Source organism: Pyxicephalus adspersus, chromosome 4 (assembly GCF_032062135.1).
Source record: "Pyxicephalus adspersus chromosome 4, UCB_Pads_2.0, whole genome shotgun sequence".
Classification (NCBI taxonomy): Eukaryota; Metazoa; Chordata; class Amphibia; order Anura; family Pyxicephalidae; genus Pyxicephalus; species Pyxicephalus adspersus.
In genome coordinates, this window is record NC_092861.1 from 103,929,037 (window position 1) to 103,950,964 (window position 21,928).

General features: G+C 38.0%; 1 protein-coding gene across 1 annotated transcript in view; it reads right to left on the bottom strand.

Moving 5' to 3' along the window:
- Window positions 1-231: 231 nt before the first annotated feature.
- The window catches only part of TBCE (tubulin folding cofactor E), a gene marked incomplete in the record, with an annotated part of 197,671 nt that continues 175,974 nt past the window's right edge, over window positions 232-21,928 (bottom strand). The window contains 3 exon segments of the mRNA XM_072409203.1: window positions 232-415; window positions 3,100-3,191; window positions 16,692-16,751. Of these exon segments, the coding sequence (XP_072265304.1) occupies window positions 323-415; window positions 3,100-3,191; window positions 16,692-16,751 (245 nt within the window).

Below are 21,928 nucleotides of genomic sequence, written 5' to 3' on the forward strand. Positions count from 1 at the left end.
CTCCCAAATCTGTACAAGACTCACCAACAGTACATAGTTTTTTAGGTCAATTAACATTTGCATTTCTTCAATCATCAGGACCTTCTTGCAAAAAAGTTAAACCTGTTCATATCAACAAGGATTGCTTAACACTGGGTTATATTATAAAAACACTTTGCCATTTTTTCAAACATTTTTTAAAAACATTAACACAAAACAGTTAAACAAGAATGACAAAAAACAGCCAGCATATTCCAATTCCAATCTGTTTAATATACATTGCAATATAATTTACATTTCTCCAAATTCATTTGAAAAAATCAGAAGAATTTGCTAAGGATGATCACCATCTGACTAAAACACAGTCTCCATTTTCTATGGAATAAAACTGCAAGGGCTTTAAGTCATTTTCAAGTTCAATTTCTTTGCCCTCCATCTGAAAGTTAAACAGAAAATGTCACATTTATTCAAGCGTTTGTATATTTCCCCTACAAAGAAAAAAACTGCTTGCAAATGTAAAATTTATTGCACAAGGCATAGCATTTGTGTTTTTGGCTGTGTGTTTGGGAAGGGGGATATCAAGTCCCTTAAAGTCCTTAATGAAATAACTAATGAAAATTAGTCTGAAAATGAAAAACTATGACAGCAAAGTCTTGTTTTTGTATTGCAGAAGGGATAAGCGATAAGCAATCCTGTTATACAGAAGTAATCCTATTTCTACAAATGCTCAAAAACCATTGTTATTTAGGTTCCTTCCATCCATGATGTGCTGCAGTTGTGCCGAGCTAACACACAGGTATCTTTAACTCAAGTGACCTTTCTAGAGCATGTCCTTGATTGCCTTTTACATTTTTGTGAGGTTACTGTGATTATGGGTAGGGATTTTATCTTTATTCTGGAAAAAGGGGTTGACATCTCACAATGCCCCACTTTTGGTTTAAAAACGTTATATAATGTTATATATCTCTAGTATCCCTACTGTAAATTGGACAATTTACATATTCAAACCAGTGCCAGACTCACTTACATTCCACCTTGTTTGTGGCAGTAGCAACTCAATAAGTGGAATTTGGTGGTGAACTGGACACCTTCATTTTCACCAATAGAGTAGAAAAAAGTAATCCTTTGTATGCCTGCTGGGGTCATAACTTCTATGTCCAAAGAGGGGTACCTACATTTAGTGCATGTGCGTGGCATACTTGGTAGACCTTGCATATAGGCATGCATACACAGTTATTGGAGTCTGCTATAGACCCACAGTGCTAAGGAAGACATAGACAATGAACTACTTGCACAGATAGAAAGGGCTCCACAGCCTGGGGCAGTGGTAGTCAAGGGTGATTTTAACTGCCCTGGTATTGACAGGGCTAATGGCACTACAGGTACCGCAAAAAAGGGGAAATGTATTAATTTAATACAAGATAACTTTATAGTACATTTTATAGATATCCCAACTAGAAGTGCCACTCTGCTGGACATTTTTCAAACAAAGCAAAGCTAATAACAAAAATACATATAAAATAGGATTTAATTTAATGTTAGTTATAAACAGGAAGCAAAAATGTAAAAGATAAAAACATTACATTTTAAGAGAACAAATTTTCCATTATTGGAGGCGGCTATCCTTGACTTGAACTGGGAGGGAATATTGTGCTCAGAGAACATACAACAGAAATGGGAATATTTCCATTTTACACAAACACACTGAAAAATACAGTTATCTAGCAGTGCATCCTCTGTATTTACTTTCATGCAGTCTTCTCTTTATGGTAGACTTGAACATTGATATGCCTACCTCTTGGAGAGTGTTGTTCACTTGGTTGGCTACTGTAAAGGGGTTTTAACCTTCACCATGGAAATGATTCCCACTGAATTAAAGCTGAAAGTCTGCAGTTCAACTGCATCTGAGTTGTTTCATTTAAAATTATTAGTGGTAATGTACAGAACCAAGATTAGAAAAAAGTTGTGTCTGTCCAAATATTTATGGACCTAACTGTATATACCCATGGCAATAAGTTTAAGAGGCAGATTTAAAACCTATGTGTCCCACAGCTCACTAAAGACTTGTTTTAGCTCTGTGTACACAAAGGAAAAATGTGGAGCAAAATGCCAATAGCAATGTCACAGGCTTAAACAAGAGAGAATGACTCCAAATTGATATGATTGAGCAAAAGTTGGATAAACCTGACCTGAGGGATTACACCCACATGTCCTAAAAGAGCTGAGCTCAGTTATTTCAAAGCCATTGTTTCAAATTTTTATAGTGATGGACCTGATAGTCTAATGGTATGGTACAAATCGATTGGCGTAAGGCCAATGTCGTACCTATATTAAAAAAGGGAGCAAACTCATTATAAAGTAACTATAGACTGGTAAGTTTAACTTCTATAGTTGAAAAAATATAGATATTCAGATATAGAGATGCATAGAAGAGTTTTTGCTAGAAAATAATATAAATATGTGATAACATGGATTCAAGAAAGACTGCAGTTGCTGGACAAATTCACTCTCTTTTTATGAGGGGGTAAATAAAAAGACAGTGGAGTAGAAGTTGATATTGTGTACTTGGACTTTGCAAAAGCATATGATACAGTACTCAACAGACGGTTAATATGCAAGTTAGGGTCTATAGGTTTAGAAAATTCAATCTGTAAATGGATAGAAAACAATCTTAAAGACTGCATCCGGAGGGTATACTGGATTACTGGGAAGTTTGTCATTTATCTTTTCCCAGTTTACGAATTTTACCCTTTCCACCCACATTTTACGGAAATGTCTTTTCTTACCAAAATCAGAGGAGTTGTGATTTCTTCATCTCTGCACTGATATTTTATATAGCGCACAACATTTTATCTCTCAAGCCCCCAGGACATAGCTAGTTTACCTTACTTGGAGTTTTGGAGGCTTTTCCAACGATCCTCCTATCTTTTCTTCCTAACTAGGGCAAATGCATTTACCCACCCACTTACTTCTTTGGAGTCCAAAGTGATGGCTCAGGCCCAGTAAAAAGCAGACTTTTGTCACTATGACGCTATAAATCTTTGTGAAAACAATCTGGTTCCAGTTTTTGTTGTGAAAAATGTCAATAAACAGAAAGCTAAAGACTAAAATGTTACTTACCTTTGAACTTTTATATGTGAGTTTTAACTCAGAACCTGGCACCTTCAGTAAACGATACAGCAAACCCTTTAATTTCTGAACAGACATGGAATCTATAAATAAACATAAAGCTGTATTGGAAACATTTTTCCTTTCTACCAATCTAGTTTTAAAACTTTTGACATCAAATAAAAAGGTACAATTAGTCAACTGTCTTCTAAAAATGGTAAATCAAATTTTATTGAGCATGAATCAAATATATGCTGGCAGTTGAATGACTTTGAAGCAGCCCACTCATTTTGAATGCGAAGCACCTTAATGTTAATAAAAAAAAAACAGACCAAAACCTTCTAAATGCTGAGCACTGCAATGTGTAAAATGGGCCTTATTTTTTAAAGCTCTCCAAGACTATAAAGACACAGGTTCACTCATTGTCATGAGTGAACCTGGGTGATCAATCTTCTCGTTTCTTCACCTTCATAAAATATATAAAAAAGTCAAATTGATGACTGTATGATATCTTCAGATGAAAATCCAGAACTGGAAGCGAACAACCTGTACAGAATGCATTCACACAGCACAGGAACCACGTCCCGTGTTTTTAGATTATTTGATTTAATAAATGAGTTTTTTTTTTAATAATACATTTACAAAAGAGACTAAAATTCTGTTTTAACTTTGTCATTATGGGTTACTGAGCGTAGATTAATGAGAACATTTTTTTTTAGATGCTTATAGCATCAGGGTGCAACATGCAAGTGAAGGGGGTCTGAATACTTTCTGAAGGAACTGTGTTTGTATATATTTTAGGAAGGCGAAGATTAGTGAGTAAAGTCTATTGTTTAACCACCTGGGCATTTCACTGATGTCTGGATTTCTGTACCAAAAGCGGTACACTGTTTTTCATGAAATTTTTTTTTTTAAATTGTAGACCTGTAACTTACAGAAATTTGGGTCTAGTAGATATCCTGAATATAATAAAGTTTGAAACACACAATCATGTAAAAAAAAAAATTAACTTCAATAATAAAATTAAATAAAAAACACAAAAATCATCTTAAACAAGAATGCATAAATAAATAAAAAATACTGAAAATGCAATAATTCGGTATACTGTATAGCAGTATATTTTTCTAAAACACCTCTCTAGTGTGGTAAATTTTAAAACAGAGTCCAACGTCACATACCTATAGACAAAACCACATAAATATATTTTGGATTATTTTGTATTGGATTGGATACAGGACTTTGTATTGAATCCAATACAAAATATTTGAATTTCCCGCTACGACCCCCGTCGATGGACGTATGCACTGATATCATCAGCAATCGCAGAGGGACGCGTACACGAACGCCGGGTGTTCTAATTCTTTCCATCCTTCCATCCAAAAAGAAAAAAAAGATTGTCATACAATGTTGGCGTGTTTATATTTTTAGCTGCCCCGCACCTGGTTCGGGGTAACCGATAGTAGCAAGTTTTCTTAAAAATGTTAAAAATGTGCAGACAGCTTCCTAGATGAGTTCTTAGGACTTCTGCAGCCTGGAGGAAATACTGTGATAGATAACCCACTACAGTAAGTACCCATAGTCTATGCTACAACTGCCAAACAGTCAGCTGTGGAAGCATTAAAAGTAAACTTACATGAACAAAAACATTTTAGCTCCTTAAAAAAAGCAAAGTTATGTAGAAGAAGAAGCATTCTTTCATCTTGGATGCTAGCATTAAACTGAAACTTTTCAGCAAAGGTGGGGTTATCTGCTAGTTGATGCCAGCACCTTAGGATGCAATTTTGTTAAACTTAGTAGCTTCTCCTGCATGTGGTGGTATAAGCCCAAATGTTTCCCGAGTAAGTGTCCTTCAATGAACTTGATAACTGATAGTTATTCACCTTTACAGCCTACATAAATTCTTCTGGTGAGTCCTTCTAAAAGCAGGATCCACACACATTTTTAGTAATGTACAGACAGCAGTACATTCAGTAAGCTATGGTTTACAAAGTGAAAATCTATTAAATCTATTTATATGAAAAACCTGGCCTGTATGTACCCTTAATGGACTGGGATTGGACACCACTGGAATGCAATCTCAAGGTTATGCTTTCCTTTTTAGATTGTATATCTATATATTGCTCACTTTTGGCTAAGTGGCTGGTTATAAGTGCAGTTGTCAAACACAGAAGTTTGAAAACTAAAGGAGTTGATTTTTTAAAATAACTAAAAACTGTAATCTTTTATAACTTTGTGAAACCAATAAAAATTGTAACTGGGAAAATGATAGGCAGCAAGGTTGAAGGTTTTGTTCAGTGCACAGTCTGCCATATGTATGCACAAATAGAGCAACAGCTCCTAGGTGAATACCGCTGTGACAGATGTGAGCAAGTCACCCTTCTTGAATCTCACAATGGAGATCCAGAGAAGCGCATTGCAACACTGAAATCACTGGATCACTTTGAGAGGTGTCTCCTGTTTACTGAGCAGATAGTTTATGGCATAGGTGTGGAGGGTGTAGAGGTTAATCAGGATGAACATGTAGGAAGCTGGATTACTGTAGTTGGAGGGAGTGGTGGGGGCTCCCAGAAAAGAAAGGTCAACTCTGTGTTTGAGCACCCTAACAAATTTGCAAAGCTATGTGAAGATGTACAGGTGGCAGACCCTGTGGTGGCAACCCTGGATGTTACTGCTACCCCTAACAGCCGGGAGAGCAGCCCATCTAGTAGGGGTTAGAAAAGCTAGACAATTGGTTGTCATAGTGGATTCTATGATTAGTAAGGCTGACAGAATAGTTTGTCGCCTGGATACCTTCAACTGAATGGTTTGCTGCCTCCCTGATGCCAGGGTTCAGCATGTGGGGGAGTGAACAAATTACTGGGGTGAGCTGGGCAAGACCCAGCTGTCTGGGTCTACGTTGAAACCAATGACAGTTCTTTAAACTGATTTTTAAGGATCAACCATTTTCCATATATTCTAGGTTTCAAGTTGAAGGAAAGGATCTCCAAGGTTATATTATCTAGAATATTGCCTGTGCCATGAGCAACACAACAAAGGCACCGGAAGCTTAGACAACTAAATGCTTGGCTTAAGTCCTGATGTAAAAGGGAAGAGTTTAGGTTCTTAGAGCACTGGGCTGACTTTTCATTGGGGTACCACCTATATGCCAAAGATGGTTTACACCTAAATGGAAGGGGGTCTGCTGTGCTAGAGAAAAGATTTAGGGAAGCGGTGGAGGAATATTTAAACAGACAGAGGGGGGTGGGAAAAGTCTGGTTCAATATATTTTTTAATAAAGAAATTTTTAAGTAACAATAATACAAAAAAGAGAAAGTACAAAAAATATTTAAAGGTACAAACTTGGTATATCAATAAACGACAGATCAATAGAAAGTACAAAGTGCACAGGGTAAGTATATCCGATATCACAATTGTTTCATACCGGTATGTTACAAAATAATATAACTATACCCAACAGCAAGCAAATATTAATACAACATGGCAATATTAATACAACATGGCACATAATGAGAAACAAGATGTGTATGAGAAAAATAACAAACTGCATTACTCACTTGAGAGTGGGGCACCAATCTTAGTTTTTAATTTGGTTGTGTTACTGTAATGCTCCCAACAGAAAATTTGTCCATTGAGTCATTGTCAAAGGCCCTTTTTCCTCCATTCTCATAACCTCATTTACTCTCATGACCCAGAGTGGAAATGTGGGGAGGATGTCTGTTTCCAAAATAGCGGGATAAGTTGGCGAGCCGCGGCTAAAAGGTGTCCCCATAGGCTTTTTTTTCGTAATGAGCTCTGGGTCAAGGGAGATTAAGAGCAACTCGAAAGCCAGGGAAGGGGGATATTAGTGCATTATAGGTCTATGCAAATTTCGAAGACCCCTCACCAATAAGGCTGTAGGGTTGGGCAGTCACACCATGTGTGTAAGTAAGTGCCAACTCCCTCTCCACCATGCCATCACACATATTGAGCAGAAAAAAGATGATACCATCTTCAGAGTTAATAAAAATTCTACCCAAATCATCTTGATGGACCCTGAGATTGAGGAATTGAAATTAATAACAGACGCATCAGGGGTCTGACTGAATCTATCCGTAATGTGCAAAAACCTACCAAAAGCGTTATGCAAATGCTGTTGCTCAATTGCTCTGAAGACATGTTAGAGCTGGATTGGGCTCACAGAGCTCCATCTGAACCAAAAAAAGATGGCCCTCCCAGGGATATTTCTTAACCAAAGAGGCCATCATGCGAGTGGCCAAAGATCATTCAGAGCTGGTGATGAAGGGTTCTCCCATACAGATTTGTGCTGATCTGTCGCCTCTGACGATCCAACGCCAATGTACATTAAAACCTCTACTTCATCTTCTGGCACAAAATTACCTACCAATGGGCCTTTCCTTTACGCCTAATCTTCTTTTACAAGGGGAAAACATTCTTCAATTTTTAAAAGCTGTGTTCACTGCATAGTCTGTCACATGTATGCACAAATGGAGCAACAGCTCCTAGGTGAATACCGCAGTGACAAAGCATGCATGTCACCTTTCTAGTATTCCACATTGGAGAAGGAGAAGCGCATTGCAACACTGAAATCACTGGATCACCTTGAGAGGGGTCCCTGGTTACTGAGCAGGCAGTTCATGGCTTAGATGTGGAGGGAGAAGAGGTTAATCAGGATTATCATGTAGGGAGTTGGGTTAATGTAACTAGAGGGAGTGGTAGGGGCCCCCAGAAAAGGAAGGCCAGCCTTGTGTTTGAGCACCCCCACATGTTTGCACAGTTATGTGAAGATGTGCAGGTGGCAGACCCAGTGGTGGCAACTCTAGATGTTACTGCTACCCCTAACAGCCGGGAAAGCAGCACATCTAGTAGTGGTGGGGAGGGAAACGCAGGAAGGAAAAGACAATTGGTAGTCATAGGGGATTCTATCATCAGGAGGACATATAGAATAGTTTGTCGCCCAGATCCCTTCAACTGAATGGTATGCTGTCTCCCTTGTGCCAGGGTTCAGCATGTGGTGGACCGAGTGGACAAACTACTGGGAGGGGCTGAACAGGACCCAGCTGTCTTGGTCCATGTTGGAACCAATGACAAAATAGATGGGAGATGGAGGATCTTTAAAAATCAGTTTAGGGAACTAGGTTTCAAGCTGAAGAAAATGACCTCCAAGGCTATATTCTCTGGAATATTGCCTGTGCGATGCGCAACACAGGAAAGGCAGAGGGAGCTTAGGCAGCTAAACGCATGTCTTAAGTCCTGGTGTAGAAGGGAAGGGTTTGGGTTCATAGAGCACTGGTCTGACTTTTCATTAGGGTACAACCTGTATGCCAGAGATGGTTTGTACCTAAATGAAAGGGGGTCTGCTATGCAAGGGGAAAGATTTAGGGGAATGGTGGAGGGATATTTAAACTAGGACAGAGGGGGTGGGACAGTCAAATAAGGTGGCAGAAAGGTTAGTTAGGGGTCAGACACTATTGGAGGGTGGATTGGGGATAGTTGGGGGGAGGATTATGGATAATTGTGGGGAGCTTCCCATGTTACAAACAAACATTGGAATGTGCAGTACTAATTTCACTAAAAAACTAATGGTAAAAATGGCAAACAATTATGGTAAAAGCAGCAATGGCTTAAAGAGCCTTAAAGAGCCTATTCACCAATGCTAGAAGTCTAGTAAACAAGTTAGGGAAGTCGGAAGCCTCAATGAGTGAGGAGAATTATGACTTAGTTGGTATTGCGGAGTCCTGGCTTTGTTCTTCACATGACTGGGCTGTCAATATTCCTGGGTATACTCTCTTTCGTAAAGACAGAGTCAATCGAAAGGGTGGTGATGTCTGTCTGTATGTGAGAAGTGATCTAAAAGTGAATGTGAAAGAAGAAATTGCGGATGGAATAAGCGATGAGGTTGAGGCTTTATGGGTGGGGTTGAATAACACACAATTAATTATTGGAGTCCGCTATAGGCCCCCCAGTGATAAGGAAGAAATAGAAAACCAACTGCTAGCACAGATAGAAAAAGCAGCAAAAAGTGGAGGTGTTTTAATCATGGGAGATTTCAACTACCCTGACATTGACTGGAGTAATGGCACTACAGGAACAGCAAAAGGGAAGAAACTTGTGAATTTAATACAAGATAATTTTATGGTACAGTTTATAGAAGCCCCAACTACAAATGATACTCTGCTTAACCTAGTTCTTTCCAGCAATGCAGAGCTTATAACACATGTCAATGCAGAGCTTTTAACAGAATCAGGGTAGCAGTGACCATAATATGATTTCATTTAATGTAAGCTGAAAACAGGAAGCAAATACAGGAAAGATAAAAACATTTCATTTTGAGAGAGCAAGTTTTCCATTATTGAGGGCGGCTCTCTGTGAATTGGTCTGGGAGACCATTTCTGTTTTTGAAGATGACACCAAACTATGAAATGATTTTAAATCCATACAGGATGTCTATAATCTACAAGCAGACCTGGATGTACTCTGTGATTGGGCAGCCAAAGGGCAAATGATATTTAGGCCCTGATTTATGAAGCTTCACTTCTGAAAGTGTATTCTCTCCAGCCCTGGAGAGCTTTATTAAATCAGGCCCTTAATATTGATATATGTAAAGTTATGCGCTTGGGGGCTATCAACATGCATGCTTCATACTGCCTAGGGGGGATAAATATGGGGGAGTTAAAAATGGAAAAGGATCTGGGTGTTTTGATATATGTCAAGCTGCAAAGTACTTTCTTGTATTACAAGAGGTAGAGACTGCAGAAACTGAGACATAATCTCAATAAATAAAAGAAGTTTAATCTTTGCATTCTTCACAGTAAGGTCTGTGAAAATTTTGAAAAGGCTTCCTCAGGAAGTAGTTTCAGCAAATTCTTTACATTGCTTCAAGAAAGAGGCTGGATGTTTTTGTGGAAGCACAAAATATAATTGGGTATTAAAGCAAAGACAAAAGAGACTGTTGATCCAAAGAACATTTGATTGCCTCACAGGATTAGGGAGGAATTTTTTTCCATTTGAGCATATTGAAGCGTGCTTTATAGGTTTTTTTTGTCTTCCTTTGGATCAACTATGTTTATAAGGTTTATCTGTCATATGTTTAATATTGATATATGTAAAATTATGCATATGGGAGCTAACAACATGCATGCTTCATACTGTCTATACATTTGGGGGAGTCAGAAATGGAAAAGGATATGGGGGTTCTGGTACATCATGGACTTAATACCAGCATGCAATGCCAAGTTGCAATATCTAAAGCTAGTAAAGTACTTTCTTGTATTAAAAGAGGAATAGACTGCAGAGATGGAGACATTATCCTGCCCCTGTACAAAGCATTGGTCAGACCACATCTGGAATATGCAGTCTAGTTTTGGGCATCAGTTCACAAAAAGGGCATTGTTAAATTGGAGAGTGCAGAGAAGGGCAACTAAATTAATAAAAAGAATAGAGGAGCTCAGCTATGAGGAGAGATTGACTGAACTGAATCTATTCTCCCTTAAGAGTCGTTTAAGGGGGGATAGATATGATCACCCTGTATAAACATATAAACGGTCCATATAGAGAACTCTCTTCTTCATTATTCACTTTGAGATTATTACAAAGAACAAGAGGGCACTCTTTGCGTCTGAAGGAAAAGAAGTAGAAGCTCTGGAAAAGGAAGGGATTCTCCGCTGTAACGTCTGTGAAGGTGTGTAATCAGCTCCCTCAGAAGTAGTTTCAGCAACTAGTATAGATTGCTTTAGGAAAAAGCTGGATGTTTTTCTAGAAGCACAGAATATAACTGGGTATTAAGGCTTTAAAGTAAAAATAACTGTGACTGTTGATCCAGGAAACATCCCATTGCCTCATGGAATCAGGAAGGAATTTTTTTCCCGTTGAAGCAAATTTTTTTTTTTTTTTTGCTTTCCTCTGGATCAACTATGTCTTATAGGGTTTTATATCTGGGATATATTTATTTCCCTAGTGGTTGAACTTGATGGACTTGTGTCTTTTTTCAACCTAACCTACTATGTAACTCTGCTGTTTGATCTAGGTCTACTACACAAAGACACTTCCTCTGCTTCACCCCCGGAGGGCTACCAAGCTCTACTGTATCTTCTTTGGAATAAAGTCACCAGAGCTAACAAACACAAGCACCCAACCTGAAGGCAGTGCTCACGTACACTGGATCTAGCGATGTCTGCTTATACTCCTGGGCGTCACTTGGATGGCTGCATCACTACTTACTCCTGGAATTTCCTGAAATTTTCTGGACTTCAGAGTCAAAACCTGGTTCCTGATCTGCTCTCATCTGGTTATGAGCTGCATTACTCCTATTTTATGTCATGTGATTGTTGGACAAGACATTGTTTTTGATCTGTAGTAGATAGTATGTATTTCATACCGTGCCTTAACTTTAGTCTATTCTGCCAAGATTATACCTTCACCTTATCTTTACCTATTAGAGCACCGCCATAGCTGCCTGGCCGAGTGCTCTGTTTTTTTTTAGTTAAATACTGATTTTTATGGTTCTAAATCTGCTGCTGCAAAAATGTTTTCATTTTCCTGTGCCTTGGGGACGGAGGAGGTACACATGCCCCCCCAAATGGGACTCTTGGATAGAGGCCTGTTAACAGGGCCTCCATCTGAGCCTCCCACGGGTGTATTTACCTACGCTGTGTCTGGGATCTCCCCCCGAGGCCTCGGCGGTCCCTGCAGGCGGGTTTGTGGGCCAGCTATGAGTAAGGTCCCGGATAATTCTCCTGCCTCCCTTTAGATAGTATCCCACAATATTCAAGGGCTCAATTACCCCATTAGAAGAAGAAATGCTTTCCAGTACTACCCTATTCTCTTCAGGCAGACATAGTGGCACTACAATAAACCCATTTTACCAGGAGCTCGGCACCTTCATATCTTCACAAACACTACCTCCTGGTTAACACCAGGAAAAAACACCGTGGGGTGGCCTTGTGTCTGGCCAAACATTTGAACTTCCATGAAATGGAGGTGGTAAGAGATACTGAAGGGAGGTCCTAATAGTGATAGGAATAATGTCGGGTCAACTGGTCACATTCATTGTATACTATATGCCCTTTATACTGGCCAAGTGGCATTCTTTCAAGATTTACTTACCCAGGCTTTACCCAAAGTTCAGAGAACCATGATTTTTTTTAGGGGACTCTACTAATGTGGCCCTTGATCAGATGTTGGACAAATTGGAACTCCCCCGATATAAACATTCCCCAAAGCGGAGCAGGAACATGTTGGCACACTTAATGAAGAAAGATGATAATATGATAGAATATCAAGATCTCCTAAGCCGACATAAACATTCACCACTCAAATTTAAGGACAGAATTAAATCTCTGTCTGACAACCAGAGCTGAAAAGTCTCTTCTCTCTGGTGGTCAGGCCACTGGGTTTTCACCTGGTCAGACACACCGTGTCAACTATATTTCATGCCTTACCCAAGATTAGGACGATAACAGGTAGGACAAAGCAAAAAAACAAAAACAATTTTGAAAGAGTTTAGCGCATTTTCTCATAAACTGTATGATGGAGACTCTCCATTCCCTACTATGGTAGCTGATGAGTTCATGGGTTCTCTGAATCTTCCCAAGCTTAAAGCAGCCCATGACCAAAAGGTAAAGGAAGCCTTCTCCTTAGAAGAGACTTTGCAGGTACTGAAACACCTTAAAACGACTAGTGCACTGGGACCTGATGGCTTTTCAAACACATTCAATAAAAAGTTTAGAGTTAAGTTGGGCCCCCATCTGGTGGGATACTTTAATGCCCTGAGTGAGGGTGAGAACTTGCGAGGCAAGGCCAACCTAGCTCACATAAGTGTAATTCCCAATCCGGGGAAAGAAACTTTCATTTGTCTCCAACTATCATCCTATTTCACTTATCAATTGCAATCTCAAAATCCTCACAAAAATCCTTTCCCTCCGCTTGAACTCTTTTCCCAGTTGCTACATACATCCTGATCAGGTCGGTTTCATACCATTTCCTCCAAAGGGCATTTGACAGTCTGTCGTGGGATTATCTATTTAATGTATTGAGTCGAATGAATTTTGAAGGTACATTCCTGGGAACCCTGGCTACTTTATACAAATCTCTTGAAGCAAAAGTCTCCTTGGAAAATCTTCATCCCCTCGAAATTTCTTCATCAAAAAGGGCACGAGGCAAGGCTGCCCCCTATCACCCCTGCTGTTCGCTATGGCGACTGAACCACTAGCGATAACAATAGGCACCTGCCTGGATGTTAGAGGGATCATATGCGGAGGGGTTCAACACAAATGCGCACTTTTCACAGATGACATCCTATTGAAAATCACATCACCATTAATTTCTATCCCTAACCTATTTAAAATTCTTAAACAATTCGCAAACGTATCAGGCCTACTTGTTAACCACTCCAGGTTAACCAAGTCAATGGCCATGAGCATAAATCTGGATCAAGCCACCACTGCTTTCTTGAAACAGGTCTTTGACCTGGAGTGGCATACAGCTGCCTTACCGTATCTAGGGATAAAACTCACCCTAAAACTCACTCTGGGGTTGTAAAGGAAGTCGCATCAATCGTACAACTAGCTTTACCCAAAAAAAAAAAAGGGGGTTTGGGTGTACCTAATTTTAAGCTCTGCCATATGGCTGCACAGATTGCGCAACTTTCCTGCACTACTTTATTGTTCTGAAGGCCCCAATGGGTAGATATATATAGGCTCAGCCCCCTACAGAGACAGAAATTGCTTCCCTCATGTGGATACCTAACCGCATGAGACCCAAGATTTCATGCCCATCCCTACAGTACACTATCGGTTTGGGAAAGAGTGAAACCCCATCCAGATGTTAGCTCAGCTTATGCACGTACTGCTTGCTCTGCTCTGGGGGAATCCTTAGTACCCACCAGGAATACCACATTGGTTTGGTTGGTGGAGTAGTCATGGGTTTTAGAGTGGGGGACCATATATCGAGAAGGCACATATTGAGTTTTAGTCATTTAGTTCAAAATAAAGATCTTCCCCGATCTGAATGTTTTCACTACCCACAGCTCCACTCTTTTATAAACTCCAAACCCTCTCTGAGTCCTTCCCCGTATTGCAAAACGGCATTTGAAAGTACCTGTAAGACCTTGGCTGACTCGGTGGGACAGATCTCAATTCTTTACCTGGCGCTTTCAGCCCCTCCTCCAAACTACCCTATATGAAAACCTGGGAAAGGGATATGAACCAATCATTGGACTTGGAGGAGCAGACTGAGATAGCCCAAAATATTTCTAAAGTCTCACTTAACGTGAACCTGGTTGAATTGAACTACAAGGTAATGCTAGGCTGGTATCTAGTCCCTACAAAGATAGCCAAATATTTCCCTGGTTCTCCTGCCCTCTGTTTCAGGGGATATGGAGATATAGGGGTCATGGAACATATCCAGTGGTCAGATCATGCCCGGTGGCACAAGAGATCTGGAGAAAGGTATTGGACCTTCTCAACCTGTTGGTACAAAATTCTTTTCCCCTTAGCCTGGAAAGCACCCTACTGAGCAAAATTGATATATTATTGGCGAAATACACAAGGAAATTTTGTAATTAGCTTCTAGCGGGTAGAAGCACACTGGCCCGGGCCTGGAAGTCACCATCAATACCAATGGCCCCCATTATCAATGAAAATAAATTGCACACCTGTAGTATTAAAGATAACCAACATGCCTTTGAACTCACCTGGGATCCAAGGATCGCACATTGTTCCTTGGCTCAGTCCTATCTGATGTGGACATGCTTTCCCTCACCTGCCTCCCACCCAATCTACCACTTTTTCTCATTACCTACTACTTTTTGACAGGCCAAGCAATATTGCTGAGACGGCCAAGATTTTTGAAGATATGTTAATTTGCTGTTAATTCAAAAAATACTCTGTAAACCTGATTTGTTCTTTATGTTTAAATGATACCTGTATTTTGCTGTTCAAATTTAGTTGTTATGTAAAATTCACATTTTCTATTTTATTGAATAAAAATCTATTGAAATAAAGGTATGCATTTGGGGCTAACAACATGCATGCTTTATACTGTCTAGGGAGAATACATTTGGGGGAGCCAATAATAGAAAAGTATCTGGGGGTTCAGGTGGATCATAATATTATTATTATTTTAATAGTAGCATGCAATGCCAAGCTTCAATTTCTAAAGCTAGCAAAGTATTTCTTGTATTCAAAGAAGAATAGACTGCAGAGATGGAGACATAACCCTCCCCCTGTACAAAGCATTGGTCAGACCACATCTGGAATATGCAGTCTAGTTTTCGGCACCAGTTCACAAAAAAGTATTTGTGGAATTGGAGAGAGTGCAGAGAAGGGCAACTAAACTCATAAAGGGAATGGAGGAACTCAGCTATGAGAAGAGATTAGCTAAACTGAATTTATTCTCTGAATTGAGAAGAGACATTTAAGGGGAGATATGATCACTTTGTATAAATATATAAATGTTTCATATAGAGAACTCTCTTCTCAAATATTCACCTCAAGATCATTAGAGGACAAGAGGGCACTCTTTGCATCTGGAGAAAAAGACGTTTAGGTTCCGGATAAGGAAGGGATTTTCACTGTAAGGTCTGTAAAAATGTGGAATCGGTTCCCTCAGGAAGTAGTTTCAGCAAATCCTATAGATTGCTTTAAGAAAAAGCTAAATGCATTTCTAGAAACACAGAATATACATGGGTATTAAAGCTTGTAAGGAACGATTACAGACTGTTTATCCAGGAAACATCAGATTGCCTCATGGATTCAGTAAGGAATTTTTTTCCCCTGTTGGAGCAAATTCTACCAGGGTTTTTTTTGCCTTCCTTTGGACCAACTAAGTTCATAGGGTTTCATATCTGGGACATGTTTATTTACGTAGTGGGTAAACTTGATGGACTTATGTCTTTTTTCAACATGACTTACTATGTATCTATGTACATCTACACCACCTGTACCTATATCTGTCACTTTATTTAAATGAACATCAATAGCCAACGAAGGCATTATAAAGAAATCTCAATTTAAACATTCCAGAAAAAAGGTCATGATCTGGAACATTGTATCAGTTCTTGGCAATTTTATCTTAACTTCATTTTCTCTCCTGACTGTTTCAGGTTCATTCAGTATTGACTGTTTCAGGTTCATTCGGTACAGAGAATAAGAAACAATAAGCTGAAGACCATTTCACCAATGAAGAATTACAACCCCTCTGGATAAAAAACTCACAGTTCTGTTTCTAAACCAGGGTACTGGTTTTCTGCAAAGTATTACACCATCACTAGGAATGGATTGAAATCAATTCATGTGAGTAAAATGTAACAAATATTCAACAGGGTAATATAAAGTTGAAACTGGTGTGTGGTATTGTTCTAGAGTGGCCATAAGTGATTTAATAAAATGTAAATATGCAACAAGCTTAATACTGATTTTATAATTTAATCCAACATGTTTATGAGTGCTAAAAGCTTTTTTTTTTAATAGTAAAAATCTCTACAACTTATAGAAGAGTATTTTTTTCCTGTTTTTACTATGTATGTACCAGTTTCAACTTAATTCAAACTAGAATTAGATTAAAAAAAAATATGTACATTAAAGAGTTTGCTTTGCATAGTTTCATACCAGGGAGATTCTTCTTTATAGGTTGCTGATCTGGCTTGTTAGGACACTTGATAGTTAAAGCTACAAACAAAAAGGAAATAATTATGTTAGTAAACCAGTTTAAATGACAAACTTTATTTTAAAATAAAAGATGACTTTATGCATGTGTTGGTCACAATAGTGCAGAACAATACAATGAACTATAACTGTAATGCCTTTGAAACTTCCACATTGTTCTAAATATATACGTTTATAATTGCAATCAACATGCTTTACAAGTCAATGTGTTACTTTTAGCTAGATGTAATAAATGAAGACCTCCATATTTACTGGTGCACTGCAATTCTAATGGAACTGGAACTTCCCCAATATGAATCAATTTTGGCTACTGGTATAGAGCTGCCAGCTAATCCTCCATTTTGCAGTGCAAGAGAATTTGTATTTTCAACCACCTAAGCAATTAGTGATTCCATGTTTCAGTTTCCAGACAGGTCCACCCACTTTTGGTTTCATCCAGAAATCTTCAGGCAAAAGATAACTATAAACCAGCAGGAACAGATCTCAAAGTTATTTATGTAAAAATTGCATTTAAAGCATTTTTTTTAATGAGACAGTGAGAAAAGGCAAATTAAAGGGACTGTGTAGGTCAGTCCTGATTCCTCTTCCCACAAGTGCTACAATAATTGTTTAGGAAAGATTAAAGATTGTGATAATGCCCAATGAATATTATTCACAAACTGGTAGGCAAAATTCTGTATTGCACAAAATAGAGTTGAATTGGTAAAATGTTCCTGCAAAATGAGAAAACATTATTGAGAACCAATTTCTCAAAACATACATTTGTCTACTAAAGGATATATTACTTCTTAATAACACATTAAAAGTTGCACTTTACAGATCATATTAAAATGATTGGATAAATATCTAAAAAATTTAAATTGGGTCATTTTCTGTGAGCAATCAAAACTTTTAAATATTATAAATGAGATTTTCCAACTACTCAACTATTTTACAGTCAGTGCCACAAATTAATATTAATATTTACTTTTACAAGACACAAAACAAAAGAACCAGGCATTTTAAGGCATTTATCACCTCAATATACAGTTATGTCAATATACATCACCTCAATATACAGTAGCCAAACATTTGGACAGAGACAACTTTTTTCTAATTTTGGTTCTGTACATTTCCACAATTAATTATAAATTAAACAACTCAGATGCAGTTGAACTGCAGACTTTCAGCCTTAAGTCAGTGGGTTGAACAAAAATATTGCATAAAAATGTGAGGAACTAAAGCCTTTTTTTTAACACAATCACTTCATTTCAGGCACTGGACAAATTAAAAAGCTGAAAATAAAATGTTCATTTCTAATTGAAAAGTTTGAAATTGAAAAATTGAAAACCCTTTGCTGGCACTGACAGCCTGTTGTCTTGAACTCATGGACATCACCAGATGGTGGGTTTCCTCCTTTTTTATGCTCTGCCAGGCCTTTCCTGCAGTGGCTTTCAGTTGCGATTTGTTTGTAGGCCTTTCTGTCCGAAGTTTAGTCTTCAACAAGTAAAATGCATGCTCAGATCAGGTGACTGACTTGGCCATTTAGGAGTATTCCACTTCTTTGCTTTAATAAACTCCTGAGTTGCTTTGGCTGTATGTTTTGGGTCATTGTCCATCTGTATTATGAAACGCCTCCCAATCAATTTGACTGCATTTAGCTAGATTTGAGCAGACAGTATGTCTCTGAACACCTTAGAATTCATTGGGCTGCTTCAGTCCTGTGTCACATCACTGATAAACACTAGTGTCCCAGTGCCACTGGCAGCCATGCACGCCCAAGATATCAAACTGCATCCGCCATGTTTTACAGATGATGTGCTATGCTTTGGATCATGAGCTGTTCCACGCCTTCTCCATACTTTTCTTTTGTTATCATTCTGGTAAAGGTTGATCTTGGTTTCATCTGTCCAAAGAATGTTTTTCCAGAACTGTGCTGGCTTTTTTAGATGTCTTTGATCAAAGTCCAATCTAGCCTTTCTATTCTTGAGGCTTATGAGTGGCTTGCACCTTGCAGTGCATCCTCTGTATTTACTTTCATGCAGTCTTCAGTTTATGGTAGACTTGGATATTGATACACTTACTTCCTGGAGAGTGTTGTTCACTTGGTTGGCTGTTGTGAAGGGGTTTCTTTCTCTTCACCATGGAAATGATTCTGCGATCATCCACCACTGTTTTCTTCCGTTGACGTCCAGGTCTAGTTCCTAACATTTTTACGCAATCTTTTTGTTCATCCCACTGAATTAAACCTTAAAGTCTGCAGTTCAACTGCACTTGAGTTTTTCAATTAAAATTATTTGTGCTAATGTACAGAACCAAAATTAAAAAAAAGTGGACTGCATGAGACTAGCATAAAGAGAACCAGCAAGGCCAAAGGGAGTTCCCCAAATGTGGTGCTGACAACAAACACACCTGAGGCAGCATGAGATATAGGGTAATTGTTTGGCAATGATGGTAACTTATTAAGAAGAGGGAGTCTCAACAGATAAAAATTTCATGAAAACTTTACCTTTCATAAAACTTTCCCAATAAAGCCTTTGTAACTGCCTATTCCCTGATTACCGCCAACCACTGCCACAGACTGAAGCATACACTGTTTTACCGTAATTCAAATGTGCTTTAATAAAAGTTTGGGGTTGTTCGTCATACACTTTTATGTGATGTGATATTCGTGGTGGATAACCAAAGTAGTAAAGTTTGCTGGCTTTTTTTTAATATATATCTTGTAACAGCAAAACTATTAAATATTTTGAAGCTGAACTTTGACCATAGCGAGGTTGATTTACTTAAGATAAATGGGAATGTTTCAAGTCTGTTCTACACAAACACACTGCAAAATATATTCCAATGGGTAATACGTTTAAGAGGCTTAAATTAAAACCTATATGCCTCACAGCTAATGTTAAAAAAGCCAAAAATATAAAAATGGAAGTTTACCTTCATCAACTATAAAGAATATAACAAAATACATAAAAAAGAAATAAAATGTGCAAAAATTCAAAATGAAATACAGATTGCAAAAAACAGTAAGTAAAATCCAATTCATTTTTAAAAATATAGTAATAGCAAAAAAAAATCAGATCTGAGCATGTAGGCCCCTTAAAAGATGTCCCAGGGTTGGTAATTAGGGATAAAAAAGGTGGATTTACTAAACACATTTTATAGCTTTGTGTACACAAAGGAAAATGGCAGAGCTCAAGCCCAAATTGCTAATAGCAATGTCACAATAGCTTCATATTAATGATTAAGAAAACAGCTGGATAAAATTAAGAATGCTAAAACTCCAGGACCTGATAGATTAAATTCATGTGTCCTTACAGCTGAGCCCAGTTATTTCAAAGCCATTGTTTCTAATTTTTGCAGACTCTTAAGCCATGGCATGGTACCACTGAACTTGTGTAAGGCCAATGTGGTTCCCATCTTTAAAAAGGGAGCAAAAACATTAACATTATTGTTACTTAGCATTAAGTAACTATGGACCAGTAAGTTTAACTTCCATAGTTGGAAAGGTCCTAGAAAGTTTGATAAAGAACCACATTGAAGAGTTTCTGCTAGAAAATAATATTATAAGTCAGAATGGATTCAAGAAAGACTGAAGTTGTGAAACAAATTTGTTCTCTTTTTATGAGAAAGTAAGTAAACAGGTAGACAGTGGAGTAGCAGTATATATAGTATACATGGACTTTGCTAAAGCATTTGACACAGTACCCCACAGACAGTTAATAAGCAATATAGAGTCTAAAGGTTTAGAAAAATGGATAGAGAAGAGGCTTAAAGACCACACCCAGAGAGTAGTGATTAATGATTCATACTCTGAATGGTCTAAGGTTATTAGTGGTGTACCCCAGGGTTCAGTGTTGGGACCTTTACTGTTTAACAAAATGATATAGAGTTTGGGATTAAAAGTACCATTTCTGTGTTTGCAGATGACACCAACCTTTGGAATGGAAGTAAAACCATACAGAATGTCTATACCTACAAGCAGACCTGGATGTATTATTTGATTGGGCAGCCAAGTGGCAAGTGACCTTTATTATTATAAATGTAAAGTTATGCACTTGGGGGCTAACAAAATGCATGCTTCATGTTGTCTAGTGTGCTATTTTGATTACTATTTCCTTTGTGCTGTAAAACATATACTGTATATTATTCCTTTAACTTTGCATTAAGCTGAACTAGATATATTTAGTAGTCCATGTGTCTAAATATATGTTAAATGTAGGTTTTAGGTTTAACACTATACAACAATTAATAGGCACAGATCTTGGATGCCTCCAAAAATGTCATTCACACAAACTTACAGACGGATTTAAGGGTATGTATAACCATTTTTTGTTTTGAACAGCGTAGGGAAAGGATAAAACCCCAGTCAGATTTTTTTTTTCTCCACCTTCACTTTCTATGCTAAACAGTAAATAGGAAGAAAGACTTTAAAAAAAAAAAAAAGATTTAAAGGATTTTCTCCCAAATTTTGCTTTGACAATGGGCCTGATTTATTAAGGCTCTCCAAGGCTCGAGACGATAAACTTTTATCAGTGAAGCTGGGTGATCTAGCAAACCTGGAATGGAGTTCCTAAATGTCATTTGCTATTGTTAGCAAATGTTTTTAATCTTGGCCCAGATCCATTCCAGGTTACTGGATCACTGAGCTTCACTGATGCAAGTGTATCCTCTCCAGCCTTGGAGAGTTTATTAAATCAGACCCAATGTGATGAATGTTCAGATTTCTCCTAACTTTCTGTTTTAAGAACAATGGTCTTCAGGGTAAATCAAGGGGCAGGAAAACTACAGGTAAACATCTGACAGAAGGTTTAACACTACCCTACTTCATTGAAAACAAAAAAAAATCCCTACAATCACTTAAATAAAAATTAAAACACTAAAAACTTTACAAGTTTATAAACCTGTGCATTTAAACTTTGTGCTCAAATTTCATTATTTCATTCAGAAAGCACCATTTAAAAGGGGTGCATAAAAATGTATTTTAATTTATATACATATTTATTTTTGCAAAATGTAAACCATCACATATTTCAAAAAAATATGATTTGTGTTTTCAGATTATTTATTATTATTCTTTAAAAAAAATCTCTTCTAAGGAAACAACGCTTAAGCTGCGTACACACGGCAAATTTTTCTCGCCCGATAATCGGTATCGGCCAATTATCGGGCGAAAATCTGCCGTGTGTACAGTCAGTCGT